Source organism: Acomys minous, assembly GCF_964271855.1.
Source record: "Acomys minous genome assembly, chromosome: 10".
Classification (NCBI taxonomy): domain Eukaryota; kingdom Metazoa; phylum Chordata; class Mammalia; order Rodentia; family Muridae; genus Acomys; species Acomys minous.
In genome coordinates this window covers 7,828,887-7,844,802 of record NC_140491.1, presented here as the reverse complement: position 1 = coordinate 7,844,802, position 15,916 = coordinate 7,828,887, and the positions used below count along the sequence as shown (strand labels likewise).

At 46.2% G+C, this 15,916-nt stretch overlaps 1 protein-coding gene across 4 annotated transcripts in view; it reads left to right on the top strand.

Annotated features, from left to right (window-relative positions):
- TBC1D1 (TBC1 domain family member 1) overlaps positions 1-15,916 on the top strand; it is a 192,564-nt gene that overhangs the window by 100,627 nt on the left and 76,021 nt on the right. For all 4 annotated transcript variants that reach the window (XM_084799507.1, XM_084799508.1, XM_084799509.1 and 1 more), the window contains 4 exons: positions 3,723-4,166; positions 7,131-7,220; positions 9,897-10,001; positions 10,717-10,849. In XM_084799507.1, coding sequence (XP_084655633.1) covers positions 3,723-4,166; positions 7,131-7,220; positions 9,897-10,001; positions 10,717-10,849 — 772 coding nt within the window. The remainder of the gene's footprint in view (positions 1-3,722; positions 4,167-7,130; positions 7,221-9,896; positions 10,002-10,716; positions 10,850-15,916) is intronic.

Here is a 15,916-nt window from a genome sequence, read left to right as displayed (position 1 = left end):
CCCAACTCTACCATTATCCCACTGGAACGGCCCACATTGCTTTTTTACAGTGATGTTGTTCAATACTTGGTGGCTTTTAGAATATGCATACCCCTCATGGCCTGGGCAGTTTCATGGTGTTCTTAAGGTGAGCATGAAGACGTGGGCCTCTTGCTTTGTATGCCTTCTAGGGGTTTTGGGTTAAGAGAGGAGGGAACCATCTTCACCATTACCTCAGGCCACTTACAGGAAGTGGAAGTTGAGACACTAGACTTTGAAAGAGTCATTTAATAGTTATATGTTAATAGTTGGCAGGCAAACCTATAAATGCAAAACAAACGGGACATTTTTTTCCCTGAAGATTATTTCAGAAATGCCTTCGTAAATCCCTGTGAATAAAATTACAGTTGCAGTGTGCTTATAATCCCTTAAAATCCTCAAATCCTTAAAAAGCTGACCCAAGTGCTTGAATAAGGGCTTTATTTTCAGAAGTATCCCTGATTCTCAGAATATCGTTTTCCCTGTCGCTATGGAAAAGCACTGACTTGCGCGTACACCAAGCACCACTCTTTACTGTACATTTGTGGTAATGAGAATTCCATCTACCTATAAAGGCCCATTTCTCCATTAATTTTGGGTAATTGATTTTTGTTGTGCTTCCTATAGTATCAGAAACTCCACCCAAACCAACCCTTGTTAAATTTATTCCAGTAAGCTAGTTCTCAGATCTTTCCCTCTGCTCCACTTAGTTTGGATTTCTTCTATCAGCGTATCTGCAAACAGGAATGACGTCGCTCTTAGTGCTCTGGCTGAACTAGGCGCGACTTTTCTTAAAAAGTACTAGATCGTATCAGACAGAGGGAGTAATTCTCCAGTGACCCCAGTGCACTTGCCCCATGAAGGCCTTAGGTTTTTTGCAGGAATCATTGTAACCTCATGTATATGTGTTCCTATAGACCATGTAGGCTGTTTTTCAGTAGTGTTTATTTGGGATTTAATTGACAACTCTCTCCTTTGTGTGTATCTGTGAGCCCCAAGCTCCATCCTGCCTGTCTTCATGTGCCTGTCTTTAAGACATCTTTGCTTCCCCTGTCTTTAGGACGTCTTTGCTTCCCCCTTGCACCGCCTCTGTCCTGCCTCACTGGGTGCCCGTCTCTAGTCCATCCAGTACTGAACTGATGTCAGGATTTCCGGGGCCCCTTTGTTCCCATCCATTATTTTCCCCCGAAAGCTTCACCCTACCTCTTACCCTGCATGAGCTGGCCTCCTATCTCCCAGTTTCTATTTCCCTTACACACACTTTACATCTGCCTTCCTGGTGTTAAGTGGCAGAGGCGTGAGTAAATTTATGCCTAAATACTGAGGCCCATGGGAGCAAGGAGAGATGGGCCTTGGCCTTTGAATGAAGTGTATCTGTCTTAGATCCTAACCAGAGAACTGGAGAAATCGTAGTTAGAAGGACTGTGGCAGCCTGCGCTCTGGCCTGGGTATGCTATGACTCGAGTCAGGGGACACTGGAGCACTCTGTCCTGTGTCTGTCCCAGCTGCTGCTGAGTGCTATAAGCTCATGGCTTCCTGCATTCTTGTCCTTTCTGAAGCCTCATGAATGCCACCATTGCACGATTGAGGTGTTGGAAGATGCAGCGCATAGAAACGCTGAGTATTTTAGCAGGCTCACAGGACTCTAAGTTGCACTTCCTGTTTGGAAAGCACAATGAATAATTGGGAAGATACCCGTGACTCCCATTAAAACAGTCTCACACCATTGTTAAGAAAAGTGGCAATCCTTCACAAGCATAAGTTGGCAATTTTGGGTTGAAGGAACACTATTTTTTTACCACACAGACTAACTTTTCCCTAGAAAACTTTCAGTGCTCCTGACCCTGTAAGCCTTTCTCCCCCAGGGAGAAGCTGTGGCTTTTTTTTTTTCCCCATATCTGTGAATCATTAGCAAAGTTGTGGCTGCAACTTAGACTTCCTGCCATTTCTTTTCTCTGTCAAGTATTTTTCTATCAATAACAATTTCCAGGCAGCCACACAAGGTACAAAATTACTTGGCTGTATGGGAGTGAACTACAGGAGCGATAAAGTACTGAGTACAGACACGATCACCCTTTCAAACCTCAGCCTTGGACTGACAAGATAGACAGCCGCTGACAAAGCTAGTGACTCGACTTTTATCTCTGGGTCACGTGGAGAAGAGAAGGGACTGAGTCCCTAGGCTGTCTTCTGGCCTCCGCATGCACACCAGGGAACATGCACGGCAGCACTCCCCCCCCACTTTTAGTAATCTGGCCTTTTATTTGTTTTTTGAGACAGTCTTTCTGTGTAGTCCTGGCTGTTCTGGAACTTTGTATGTAGACCAGGCTGGTCTCAAACATTGAAATCCATCTGCCTCTACCTCTCCAGTGCTGGGGATTAAAGGCTTGTGCCAGCACGACTAGCTAAAAATTCAGCTTTTAAATTGATTTACATCATGTGCTTTTAAAAGGTGTGTGTGTGTGTGTGTGTGTGTGTGTGTGTGTGTGTGTGTTGCCTACATGTATGTTTGTGTACTGCAAGCATTCAGTGCCCAGGGAAGCCCGGAGACAGTACTGGATCTACTGTGCCTGGAGTTACAGATGATTGCAAGCTACCGTGTGGGTGCTGGGAATTGAACCCCCGTTTTCTGAAAGAGCAGTAAGTGCTCTTAACTTCAGGGCCAACTCTCCAATTATTATTCTTTTCTCCAATCATTTTTAAAAACCATTATCTCTAAAGATATCTTTGACTCTTGTAGCCAAATACCCTGAGAGGAGATCTACTAATCTTTATGGCAGAGGATGACAAAGAGTTGGTGGGTTTTTGAAAATTAATGTCATGAACACAGAATACAAGCTTGTTTTCAGAATGACCTGGAACCGGCTCTCTTTACTGTATACACTGGTTGTTCTTCTTCATCTGAACTGGAAAAGGGATTGGATCTTTCTGGTTGTGATGTTAAATTAACAGGTGCCTATAGGTATTTGGCCCTCAACCCAGAGCTTCAAGCATAGGAAAATGGAGGCGATAGATATGTGTGTTCGGTCAAAGCAAAAAGTGGCCCTGTCAGCTGGAAGACTAAGTCCATGCTCGCCATGTTTTCATAAGCCATGAGTGTTGGTGAGTGTTGTGGCTGCTGGTCACCTTAGCAGTGCGCAGGTGTTTGTTCACTGCTGTGGAGAAGCTAGTCATCAGTGGACAGGATGGATGGGAGGGAAGGGAGACCCTTTGCTAGTAGACTTTTGCATTAGGAAAGAAAAGCTCTTTTGTGAGAAACCCCGTGTGTTACTGTAACAGTAGGCATGGGTTCTCTGTACCCCATGGTTCAAAAAAAAAAAAAATAGAGGATCAAGTTATAACTTCTTAGTTGCCATTGAAGAAAACAATGGGGCCATAATTTCCATAATATACGAGCCTTTCACATCACCATGTACTGAGGAAGGGTTTTCAAAGGACACTGTCCCCAACTCTTCTGACTGAGCTGGTATGTTTAGGTGAACCTTATCAGAGTCAAAGCTCAGTGGGGAATGACCTGAGGACCTTAGGGTTAGAGTGAAAGCCCGCCCTGGGACTGGTCATTTAACCTTGGAGGGTGCTGGGGTCTGTGAGCCACGTACAGCCTCGCCCCTCTGTCAGCAGGTGCTCCCTGTGTTAGATGCTGGGGTTCTGAGTTGTTGTGACTTTGGTCTAGGTGTCACTAACCACATGTCCTCTCTCTGCAGGTGCCTGAGATCATTAGCTCCATTCGACAGGCAGGGAAGATCGCCCGCCAGGAAGAGCTGCGCTGCCCCTCCGAGTTCGACGACACCTTCTCCAAAAAGTTCGAGGTCCTTTTCTGTGGCCGGGTCACTGTGGCCCACAAGAAGGCGCCACCCGCGCTGATTGACGAGTGCATTGAGAAGTTCAACCATGTGAGCTGTGGCCCCAGGACTGACTGGGATGCACCCTCAGGGCCCCAGTCTGCACCGGGACCCCGGCCCATGCGCAAGTCCTTTTCCCAGCCTGGCCTGCGCTCCTTGGCCTTCAGAAAGGAGTTCCAGGACGCCAGCCTCCGTAGTAGCACCTTCAGCTCCTTTGACGATGGCAGCATCGAGAACCACCTTATTGGCGGACACAATGTGGTTCAGCCCACAGACATGGAGGAGAACCGAACAATGCTTTTCACGGTAAAATCGAGGGCAGTTTTCTGCACCCCAGAGGTCTGAAAAATCTCTCTTATACACTGGTGGTTGTAGACACTCTTTCACTGAAGAAAGACTAGTTATGTAAAAGACGCTCAAGAGGGGTGTTAAACAGTGTATGCAAGTTTCAACACAATTTTAAGTGGAAAATATTCTTATTAATTTATAGAACACCCTTTGTTAATCAGGGTAATAGGATTTTGAAAATAACCTTACATTTAAAACAATGCCCCAACTAAAATACTAGTGTAGTTGCTTGGGTTTTGTTGTTGTTGTTCTTTGTTTGTTTGTTTTTTTAAAACAAAATCATTAAGCTGATGGCCATATGGAAGAAAAGGAGTGGATAGGGTGGCCAGTGATGGCTGGGGTCTTCTGGATGGATGATCTTTCTGGCTTGAGTTGACAGGACTCTGTCCTCTCCTGAAGTGAGCTGGCCCGTGGCCCTTTCCTTGGCATGTTTCTGCCTCTTTTCATTTTTGTTTAATAATGGTAGTAAATACACTATCTTAGATGTAGTGCGTCGTTTTTGGGCTCAACAAAGGCAATGGGATGGCCAAGGAGTAAGGAAGCTGACCACCTAGGTTAGTGTGACTGTCGCTGGGTTTACAGTCCGCATAACGCATCTGGAGAGATGGCCCAGCCTCAGCAGCACACAGTGTTCTTGCACTTGAGTTCCGTTCCCAGCACCTACTTCAGGCGGCCTGCAACTGCCTGTAGCTCCAGTCCTGGGGGCGCCTTTTCTGGACTCTGTGGGCACCTGCGCTCACATGCACGCATGCTCAAGCACACACATGCGCACAATTAAAACATAATAAACTAATCCTTAAAGGGCCCAGATGGTGTTGGGGTTCTAGGGCTGACTTCTTCCTCCCTTGGTAGCTGACCTAGTACACTGAAGAGCACTGAGATGGCAGTAACATGGTGCCGTCCCTGTGGTCTGCGCGCTTTTCCCCACTCACTGTGGTGGTGTTGAGAACCCTGCTCTGGGAATTTGTAAGTGGCTACAGCATGCTAGAGATACAGTAGTGAATAGTCTCTGCCCACATGGAATTTAGATTCCAGCAACGCAGACAGGCGGCTGACACACCAGGAACTATGTAATTACAATCGCAGTGAATGCCCCAGAGAAGTAGTGGATGCTATGGAAACGCCTTGGGAATCGGGAGAGGCGTCTTAAAGGACGTGAGCCTCACCAAGCAGAGGTTTCCATGTGGCCACTAGGCAGGGTCTCCTGGGCTCAGAGAGCAGCAGGTAAGCTGTGAGAAGGGTAGGAAGGGGCTGACTAGAGTCCTGGAGACTTGTTCCACTGCCCTGCCTGGGAGCCCCCTTGCTTGGCTGGGCTTTGCCTCCCTCTTCAGGTCACCCCTGAGATAGGGAAGTGACATGAGAAGGCAACCCTGCATTTCCGGCTCTGTGCTTAATAACAAGTAAGCAAGGAAAGAGCTTGGTGTTCCATGTGAGTCCTGGAATTTCAGTCTCTGTAAGGCTGTAGGTGTCTCTCTGTCGTTCACTGCCATCCGTAGTCACCAGAGCCTAGAGCACGGTGTGATGTCTGTGGCTTCTCAGGGCGATCCTTACTGCGTGAGGCGGCCAAGAGACTACAAAATTGGGAAGGTGAGTAGGGATGGGCTAGGGTGGTAAGTCAGGGTCCATTATTTATAACCTTATAGGTCAAGTTTAGGATTTTATTTTTAGTAAAAAAAAAAATGGACAGTCATTGAAAAACTTGAAGTACAGCATTAAGTAGCTTTGGCTATAGAGCAAAGATATATTTAGGGAAGGAAAATAAACAGAGGGCTAAGAAGCCATTTCAGTAGTCTAAGTGAAAGGTAAGGTGCTTAGAGTACGGAGACAGTAGGGAGGAAGAGAGGTAGACAGAGGTGCAGGGCCTTGGGTCAAGCTGACATAGGACAGTGGTGGATTGGATGTGAGAAACCCCCGGGCACACATCAGCTTTAAATCTCACCTGTTCCCTGTAGCCTCGCCACATCCAAATAAGAGTGCTCCCCAGCTGAGAGATTGTCAGAGGTTACTTAAAAAAATAAATTGTGAGTATTTGCATTATCGTCATAGATGAAAACAGAAGGCGCTAAGGTGAAGTACACACACTGTGGAGGTGTGCTTCCTGTCCTCAAGGAAGGAGATAGTGAGTGAGTTCTTCCTCAGAAAAACACAGTCTGGGCTGGGCTGCAGGCGTGCTGCTGCCAGAGTGACGGGAGTTAGCACTCTTGGCTTCTGTACCCTTGTCAGCCTCACTTGCCTGAAAGAGTTCAGAAATAGTAAGAACAAAAACTGTTCTGCCGCAAACCTGCAATCCGACCAGGAGAATGCATGTTTTTGGATATCTTCGTTAAGGGTGCAGTTACTTCTCATTTACACCTCTGTCTCCCAACAAGCTGATTTCTCGGATTTGTAATCTATATCAAAGTGTAAAGAGCGCGGAAGAGAAGCTTGTGAGGTAAGAGCAGTGCGAGGGTGTGACCCCTAACTCGTCCATTCCCAAGAAGGGATTATGTCTGTCAGGACCGGAGAAGTGTCAGCACCTGGGGGCGAGGTCCAGGAGACCGGCTTCCACAGCTGCTGTGTCACAGTGCTCCGCTGCCATAGGTGGGAATTTTAAGCAAAAAACTGCATTTTCTGCAATATTCTCTCGTATAGAAAACTAATTTCCCTTTGAAGGGACTGTGGGCTTTGAGGATTATTTGAGGATTATTATTGTCCCTTAGCTCTTTTCCTTTAAGAATACTGCTGTAGCACACAGGTGTTTGTCTCCTGTCACTTGAAATCCATGGCATAATAAACTGTAACCTTTGAGACTCTTTGACAGTGATATAGTTAGAATTTTACAGAGCTTGCCGCTTCCCTGTGTCTCCTCGCCGGTCATGACATGGATAATGATTCAGTCCTTAGGAGAACCACATTTCTTTCTTTCTGTTTTTGTTTTTTAAGATTGGCCAGTCTGAAGTTTACCTCATCAGCCCTGACACCAAAAAGGTCGCACTGGAGAAAAACTTTAAGGAGATCTCTTTTTGCTCTCAGGTAAATTCACATAGACCACTGACTTAACCTCAGCTCTCCTAATGCATGCATTTTGTGAAAAGCATGTTTTAATACTCGATTGGTGGCCTTTTCCTCCTGCAGTGTACTCAGGCAAATTATAATCTTGAAACTAGTAATTTTGATTTTTGGAACAATGTGCTAGAGAGAATATGTCTACCTTCCTTCCCTTCCCCTGTTATTGGTATTGATGCTTTTTTGCTATTTCCAAGTACTTACTGTATGTGAGCGCATGTTTTATTTACAGTTGGTATGTATATGTGTGTTCATGTGTTTTAGATATAATTGATCTGTGTGCATGTTTTATATAATTGATCTATATATGTGCATTTTATATAATTGCTTTATGTGCATATGGTTTATACATAATATTTGTGTGCATTTTATATATTATATATGTTGTATAGAAACATTTCTACTTTCTTGAAATTCTTAAATTCTTTTTGTATTGTCATTATTTCTTCTGTAAACTATGAGAGACGATACTATCTTTGAGGAGGTTTTTTATTTTCTGTGTTTGATAGTCCTCCGGTTGTGTTTCATAGAGAGGAGAGGAATCTCTTGTCTGTGATGAGGCAGTTTCCTCCAGATTGTCACAGCAAAAAAGATGTCATTTATGTTACTGTTTGGCATTTATTTTTTTCTTAGGTTCTACCTTTTCAGTCTGTAATATGATGCAAAAATCTTAGTTGTTTGTTAATCTAAAATATAAGCTAATTAAGTGGCCAGAAAGATTATTTTCAATTCTGAAAATAAGGAATGTTCTTAACAAGTTGAATGGGAGCCTTTTCAAGGAAGGTGTTTTGATCAGTCACGTTCCCCTAGGTCACAGCCCCTGTTACCTGCTTAGTTTGCTGATGGAGGACACTGATGGAGATCAGGAGAGATCAGCAGTTACTGACTGGAAAATGCTTACCTGAAAGTGATGTTAGCCACAGGATCTTTTTTTTTTTTTTTTGTGGGACAGGGTTTCCCTTTGTGTAGCCTTAGCCTTGGACTCCCTGGGAGACCAGGCTGACCTGGAACTCTGATAAATCTGTCTGCTTCTGCTTCCCCAGTGCTGCGATTAAAGGTGTGCGCCACCACGCCCGGCTGTCCACAGAATCTTGATTCGCTTGTAATTATGTTGAAATGTTAGATATTTGCTTTAATTAATTGATTAATTTTTGAGACAGTGTCTCTCTGTGCAGTCCATGCTGTCCTGGAACCCACTATGTAAACCATTCTGGCCTTTGAATTCACAGAGATATGCCTGCCCCACCCCCACCCCCACCCCCAGTGCTGGGATTAGATCCGTGCCTTTCCTGTCTAGAGCAGTGTGGTCGTTTATTCTTCCCTAAAGAAGGGTGGTTCATCAGATCACCTGAACCTGTCATGAGCGTTTCTGTATGGTGACGCTTTCAGGAGACTTGACATATTGATAGTCACAGGAGAGATTTCATTTGTATTTAGGCTGCTCTCTTAGTTTCCTTCCCTGTTGCTCTGGTAAAATACCCCGACAGAAGCAACTTAGAGGCTCTGTTGTGTTCACAGTTCTGAGGTGTAGCAGTTCACCGTCCGGGAGTCACAGTGGATGTGAGCATGCCGGGGCTCAGCTGGCTTTGCCTTTCTCATTGGACACTCGGCTGACGTAATAATCACAGTGACCCCGCAGATCTCCTCCGAGGCTTCTCCCACGGCCCTAGGTTGGATAATGAGGACTGATGTTGGTGCCGGAGGTGGCTTACTGTTTGAGAGACCCAGGTTCTGTTCCCAGCACTCACGTGGTGGCCTTTACCCGCTTCTCAGTCCAGTTCCAGGCAGCTCACGCCTACTTCTGCCCTCCGCTGGCACCGAGCACGCACACAGTCCACATGCATACATAAAGGCATAGCAGCCACACGCATTAAAGAAGTGCAAAGATTAAAGCCAGTCGCCACAGTCACTTCCGACAGGTTTGTGAGGCGGTGATGAGGACCCCCGTCAGCCTCCGGGCCCAGTTTGTGTTAAACAAAAGCTGGTGGGTCTGCCGAGCCTGGCCTTCCTTTCAGAGGCAGCAAAACGCTGTTCTCAGTGTTTAAGTAACCTTGCTTGTTTTTCATGCCAATTCGTTTAGTATTTGCTTGTAATTTTAGTACAAACACATTTTCAACCTTTTTTAGCCTTTATATATGAGAATTATGTGTACATGTTCATTCATGTGTGTTGGTGTGAATGTGGTTTTTTAAAAAGATTTATTTTTTATCATATATGCAGTGTTTCGCCTGCATGTACACTTGCCCACCAGAAGAGGGCACCAGATCTCATTATAGATGGTTGTGGGCCACCATGTGGTTTTTGGGAGTTGAACTCAGGACCTTTGGAAAAGCTCGGGGTGCTCTTAACCTCTGAGCCTCTCTCCAGCCCGGTCTTGATTTTTTAACTGTTTTTTTACTCCTCAGTGCTCCTCCCACACACACCGCCCCCAAAGTTCTTGCTTTTCTGTCAGCTCCTCTCTTCTTATTTTTTAGTGCTAAAGTGAGCATTAAGATTTAAATTTTCAAACCTTGATTCTCATTGTGAGGTAATCAAAGTAATGTTTATTTAAAACAGTGGTCATTCTGTGGTGCTCTTAGGGGGCAGCGTCTGCGGCCAGTGCGTCTGTTGACCCGTCTTATCCACCCCCTTCTCCTCGCACAGGGCATTAGGCACGTGGACCACTTTGGGTTTATCTGCCGGGAGTGCTCGGGCGGCGGCGGCTTCCATTTCGTCTGTTACGTGTTCCAGTGCACAAATGAAGCCCTGGTAAGAGGGTGGCCCTGCCCCAGCAGCCCTCAGGAGGAATTTCAACCCTGCTGAGCTGCCCGTGCTGAGTAGAACTGCAGAGCCTTGCTGACGCAGCAATATTTGCTTTAATTATTCACTCGTGACTAATACCTTTCTAATGCGCCTCTAAGACTCGTTTGAATTTTTAAGTTTCAGTATTTTTGAAAGATATGCTTGCTTTCACCCTCTGCTCTCACGCAGCGTTTTGAGCCCCAGTGCGTTCATTTTACCAACATGCAGTGACCCCTGCCCCTGTAAATCCCAACACTTAGGCTGGGGTAAGGGACTGCGAGCTAGAGAGCTGTACAGCAAGTTTATGGCCCACGTGAGCCATGCTGAGAGACCTGATTTTAAAAAAAAAGGGTGGGGAAAAGAAGTAGGAAAAGAGTCACTGTGGACTTTGGGCCAGAGGCACCTGCTTTGTGCTCAGTGGTGACGCTTTTACCTTGTGACTCACCTGCTTTAAGAGTGCTGATTCTAGAAGCGGTCATTCTCAGACCACAGACCACAACTCTAGCAGTTATTTCCATTATTTTCTGTCAGTCTGTGAAAAATAGCCCAGAAATTTTTTTTTTTTTACAATACAAAGTCTCTTCTGTAAACCTGCTGCTGCCCCCACCCCCACCCCCATCCCCCACCCCCCACCCCCCACCCCCAAGCTAACTTGCGGTTGATGCTTCGCTCCTCTGCTCAGGTCGACGAGATCATGATGACCCTGAAGCAGGCTTTCACGGTGGCTGCCGTGCAGCAGACTGCGAACGCGCCAGCCCAGCTGTGTGAGGGCTGCCCCTTGCAGGGCCTGCACAAGCTCTGCGAGAGGATAGAGGGTGAGTAGGAGGCACATTGAGCACGAACGCCTTTGGTGGGAGTCCTCGTGGCACTAGTGTGCTGGGGCTGCGTCGGCAGGGTTATGGGTGAGCTCACACCGTGCAGTGGGTATGGGGCTGCGTCGGCAGGGTTATGGGTGAGCTCACACCGTGCAGTGGGTATGGGGCTGCATCAGCAGGGTTATGGGTGAGCTCACACCGTGCAGTGGGTATGGGGCTGCATCAGCAGGGTTATGGGTGAGCTCACACTGTGTAGTGGGTATGGGGCTACGTCGGCAGGGTTATGGGTGAGCTCACACCGTGCAGTGGGTATGGGGCTACGTCGGCAGGGTTATGGGTGAGCTCACACCGTGCAGTGGGTATGGGGCTGCATCAGCAGGGTTATAGGTGAGCTCACACTGTGTAGTGGGTATGGGGCTACGTCGGCAGGGTTATGGGTGAGCTCACACCGTGCAGTGGGTATGGGGCTACGTCGGCAGGGTTATGGGTGAGCTCACACCGTGCAGTGGGTATGGGGCTGCGTCGGCAGGGTTATGGGTGAGCTCACACCGTGCAGTGGGTATGGGGCTACGTCGGCAGGGTTATGGGTGAGCTCACACCGTGCAGTGGGTATGGGGCTGCGTCGGCAGGGTTATGGGTGAGCTCACACTGTGTAGTGGGTATGGGGCTACGTCGGCAGGGTTATAGATGAACTCACACTGTGCAGTGGGTATGTTGTAGATGACAAAGAATTCTTCCTGGAGCGATGGATACAAAGCTAAGGACCCAAGTGCCCTCAGCCATCTCTCCTCCAAGGCACTCCAAGAGAATGGAGAGGTTAGGGATAACTACCATCAAACACTTACTGAGCTGGGTGAGTTTGGTGGATCATTCAGGTTGGCCAGCACAGAGATCTAGGAAAATAAAACTTAAAGACGTTCACCCTGCTTTTCCAGCAGAGGGGCACCTGTAGTCTCTGCCAGGGCAGTTTTAATGGAAGGAAGCAGAAAACGGGCTGAGGGAGTAAATGGGAGGGGGTTAAAAAACTAAATAAACAAAACCATGGTGACCTTATTAACTACAGTTTCTAGAAGCTTACAATGAAGTGTCATCATTTGCAGGATTTATTTGATAATAAAAAGAGTCAGTTACTGTGCTAAGTTTTTTAAAAGGTATTAGTTTTCATTGTGCTTATAAGAAAAAATGGATTATTTGTAATTTTATAAATAAATTGCGAGCCTAGAGCCATCTAGGGATGAACTAGTGTATAGCAAGCCCAGGGTCCACTGCCCTGACGGCTGACTGCAGCCAACCTTCTCTTGAGAGGAAGGATTCCTCTTGAAGGAAGACAGTTCTGGCAAAAGCAGGGTCTGTCCAGGTCAGCAGGGAGGGGGCAGAAGGTGGGTGCTGGTCGCTGCTGCTTTGGAGTAGTCTGAAAGGAGGGGTGTAGTTCTCCTCATTTGTATCTGGTTCTGTCTGCAGGAAGGGTTCTAAGGGTGTGGGTGTGTGGGTGTGTGGGTGTGAGAGAGAGAGAGAGAGAGAGGGAGGGAGGGAGGGAGGGAGGGAGGGAGACTGTCACATGATTAAATTACCCAATTATAAGAACAAAGATTTGTGATCATTCTTGTGTATCTATAGAATATTGTCACAAACTATAATTCTGTAAAGAAGAATTATATTGACATTTAGACTTAGTTTCTTCATTTTTTCTAAGTAATTGTGGGAAAATATATACCTAGACATAAAATTCATCATTCTCATCTTTTTTTTTTTAAAGAATATAGTTCAATGGCCTTGTGTTCATTTGCAGTGTTGAGTAAGCCATCATTACTTCCCAACTTTCATCTTCCTGAGTCATAACTCATTCAACAGGCTTTCCCCTTTATAACTTTCCCATGGCCCCAGGCAACCACCATCCTACTTTCTGTTTTCCTCTGTACGTGTATGTGTGCGCGCACGCGCACATGCAGGCACACACGCGTGAAGGTACATATACAGGTGCCTAGGCATACAGAATGGGGTATTTTCCTCTGTTATTCTCTGCCTTGTTGCCTTCAGGCAGGATTTCTCACCGAACCAGAAGCTGGTTTTGGCTAGACTAGTCTAGCTGGCAAGTGCGGGGTCCCCTTGTCTATGTCCCCCATTGCAGGGGTATAGGCAGCCTGCCCTGCTCTGAACTCGGCTTCACTTGCTTGCAGAGAGCAACCTCTCTTACAATGGAGCTCTCTCCCCAGCCTTCTTTCTGATTCTACAGTCTGAGTTAACCCAGGCACCTTATATAGTGGAATCAGGATATGGTTTCTTTTACTTAGCATTATATATTCTGGGATTGCTCATTTTTACATGTCAGAATGTTATTTCCTTGTATGGCTGAATAATATTCCATCAATTTGCATCCATTTTATGCACCATTGGGCGTTCAGGCTCTTTTTGCCTTTTGACTATGTGAACATCAATGCTAAGACTGTTGGCATTCACACATCTGCTCAGGTTTCTGTGTTCAGTTCTTTTGGGTAAGTGAAATAGCTGGTTTATATGGTGAGTGTCCTAGTTAGGACTTCTATTGTTGTGGTGAAAACACCATAACCAAAGCATCTTGTGGGAAGGAGGAAGAGTTTATTTGGCTTATATGTCCACATCATAGAAGTCAGAACAGGAAATTAAGCCGGGCAGAAGCCTGGAGACAGGAGGTGATGCAGGAGCCACGGCAGGAGCCTAGAGACAGGAGGTAATGCAGGAGCCTGGAGACAGGAGATGATGCAGGAGCCATGGCAGGAGTCTGGAGACAGGAGGTGAGGCAGGAGCCTGGAGACAGGAGGTGATGCAGGAGCCTGGAGACAGGAGGTGATGCGGGAGCCATGGCTGGAGCCTGGAGACAGGAGGTGATGCAGGAGCCATGGCAGGAGCCTAGAGACAGGAGGTGATGCAGGAGCCACGGCAGGAGCCTAGAGACAGGAGGTGATGCAGAAGCCATGGCAGGAGCCTGGAGACAGGAGGTGATGCAGGAGATGATGCAGGAGTCATGGCAGGAGCCTGGAGACAGGAGGTGATGCAGGAGCCTGGAGACAGGAGGTGATGCAGAAGCCTGGAGACAGTAGGTGATGCAGGAGCCTGGAGACAGGAGGTGATGCAGGAGCCATGGAAGGGCGCTGCTTCCCTACAGCCCAATGTTACAGATTCATTTTCTCCATTGTATTTCCCTCCTTTCAGCTAGCTCTTGCTTCTATCAAGTTGATATCAAACTAGCCACATAGTGAGTCTGTTAACTTTTAAGCCCTCCTCTACTGCTCTATAATGATTACATTTTCACTATTCACAGATCCTAACTTCTCTGCATCCTTACAGAAACAATTTTTATGATGGTAGCTGTCCTAATGGGTACAAAATGTTACCTGGTTTATTTATTTTTTTAATGAGTTAAATTAACAGTTGACATCATAAAGTCTGAAAGGGTTCACTTTGGGCATTACAGTGATCTTGAAATACACATGATTGAGGTATTTTTAAAAAAATCTTTTCCATTTCTGAACTATTTGCTGACAGCATATAAACTGTATCAGGGAATGAGACTTTTGCTTTAACAGGAGATCCCAACTGAACCGCTCCCCAGCTCTTTCCATAGTGGCTGTCAAGATAAGGCAGCTGGTGATGGAAATGCCCCTAGGGGCCTCTTGAGAAGCCAGCGGTGACTTTGGCCTTGCAGGTAGAGGGGATCACAATCTGCAGCGCTGACTGCGGCTGAGCTCCACTTGGTAATTCTCTGTTGGGCCTGAGTATTCAAAAGTTACAGCTGGAACTTTTAATCAGGACCAAGATTTCACTGTTGTAGTTTGGAGAATTAATCATTCAATTCTCTTTTACATGATAAAATTCAACCAAGGCAGAAAACTGTATGGCTAGAGACCATACGTTAAATATTAAGCAAAGCCACGAGGAATCGGGACTGTGTGTGTGTTTTACTCACTGTGTGAGAAGCGTTTTTAAAGGAATAGGTGATGAATTATGAGACGCCACCTTGGAAGAAGGAGTAATGACTTACTGGGCAGATTTGGGTCCTTTGATTGTTGTGGTTAAAGTTCCAATATGTGGACTGAAGTGATTTACTGAAACCCATTGACTCTTACTGTAAGGCTAGTAGAGCACTGGCCTAGCATGTTTGAGGTCCCAGGTTCTAGTGTCAACAACACTTGTCAACCATCTTGTCGTTGTCAAATGAGCATCCCTAATCCCAAAGACTACAAGGCTTCCAAATCCAATAAAGCTGCGGCTCAGTGGTAGAGTGCTTGCGTTGCTTGCATAACACCCTGGTTTCAATCCCCATCACAACCCTCCCCGCAAAAGGTGTTCTTTCAGAAAAGTTATAGTCTGACCAAGTACTCCAAAAACTATAGGAAGATCATGTTACCATGACCACAAGAAGAAAGATTTACAGAATGTTTTCTTAATCAGCTGATGTTGACAAGTTATTCCCCAGAATGTATAAAATAGAATAAATGCATTGTATATTTGGATACAACAGATACTCAATGCTAACATGCTTACATAGCTTCTAAGAAGCCAAGCTACAAGCCAGGCGTGGTGGCACACTCCTTTAATCCCAGCACTCGGGAGGCAGAGGCAGGCAGGTGGCTGTGAGTTCGAGGCCAGCCTGGTCTACAGGACAGCCAGGGCTGTCACAGAGAGGAACCCTGTCTTGAAAAACAAAACAAAACAGAAAAGCCCAGCTGCTCTAGAATATGTACTTGAAGTGTCTCACCACACAACTGCTACAATACTTGAATAATATTTTGCTTATTTCAGAGTGCAGAGGAAAATTTTGGAGATTGCTAAAATTAATTATGCTCTCTGAAAAACAAAATATTGAGTTGAGGTAGAAGGACTTGGCGTGTTGAGGTGTCCTGAGTTTGTCAAGGACCGGTCATAGGACCCGACCACCCATCCTGTGAAGAAGAGGCAGAGACTTAGGACTCCACCTGAGGTTTCAGTGTAGTTTCCCCCACTTGCTAGCAACACAGACTTTGATGTTTATACTACATCAGAGACGTTTTTCATATTTGGAGGATTTTTAGTTGGTCATCACTGGCTACT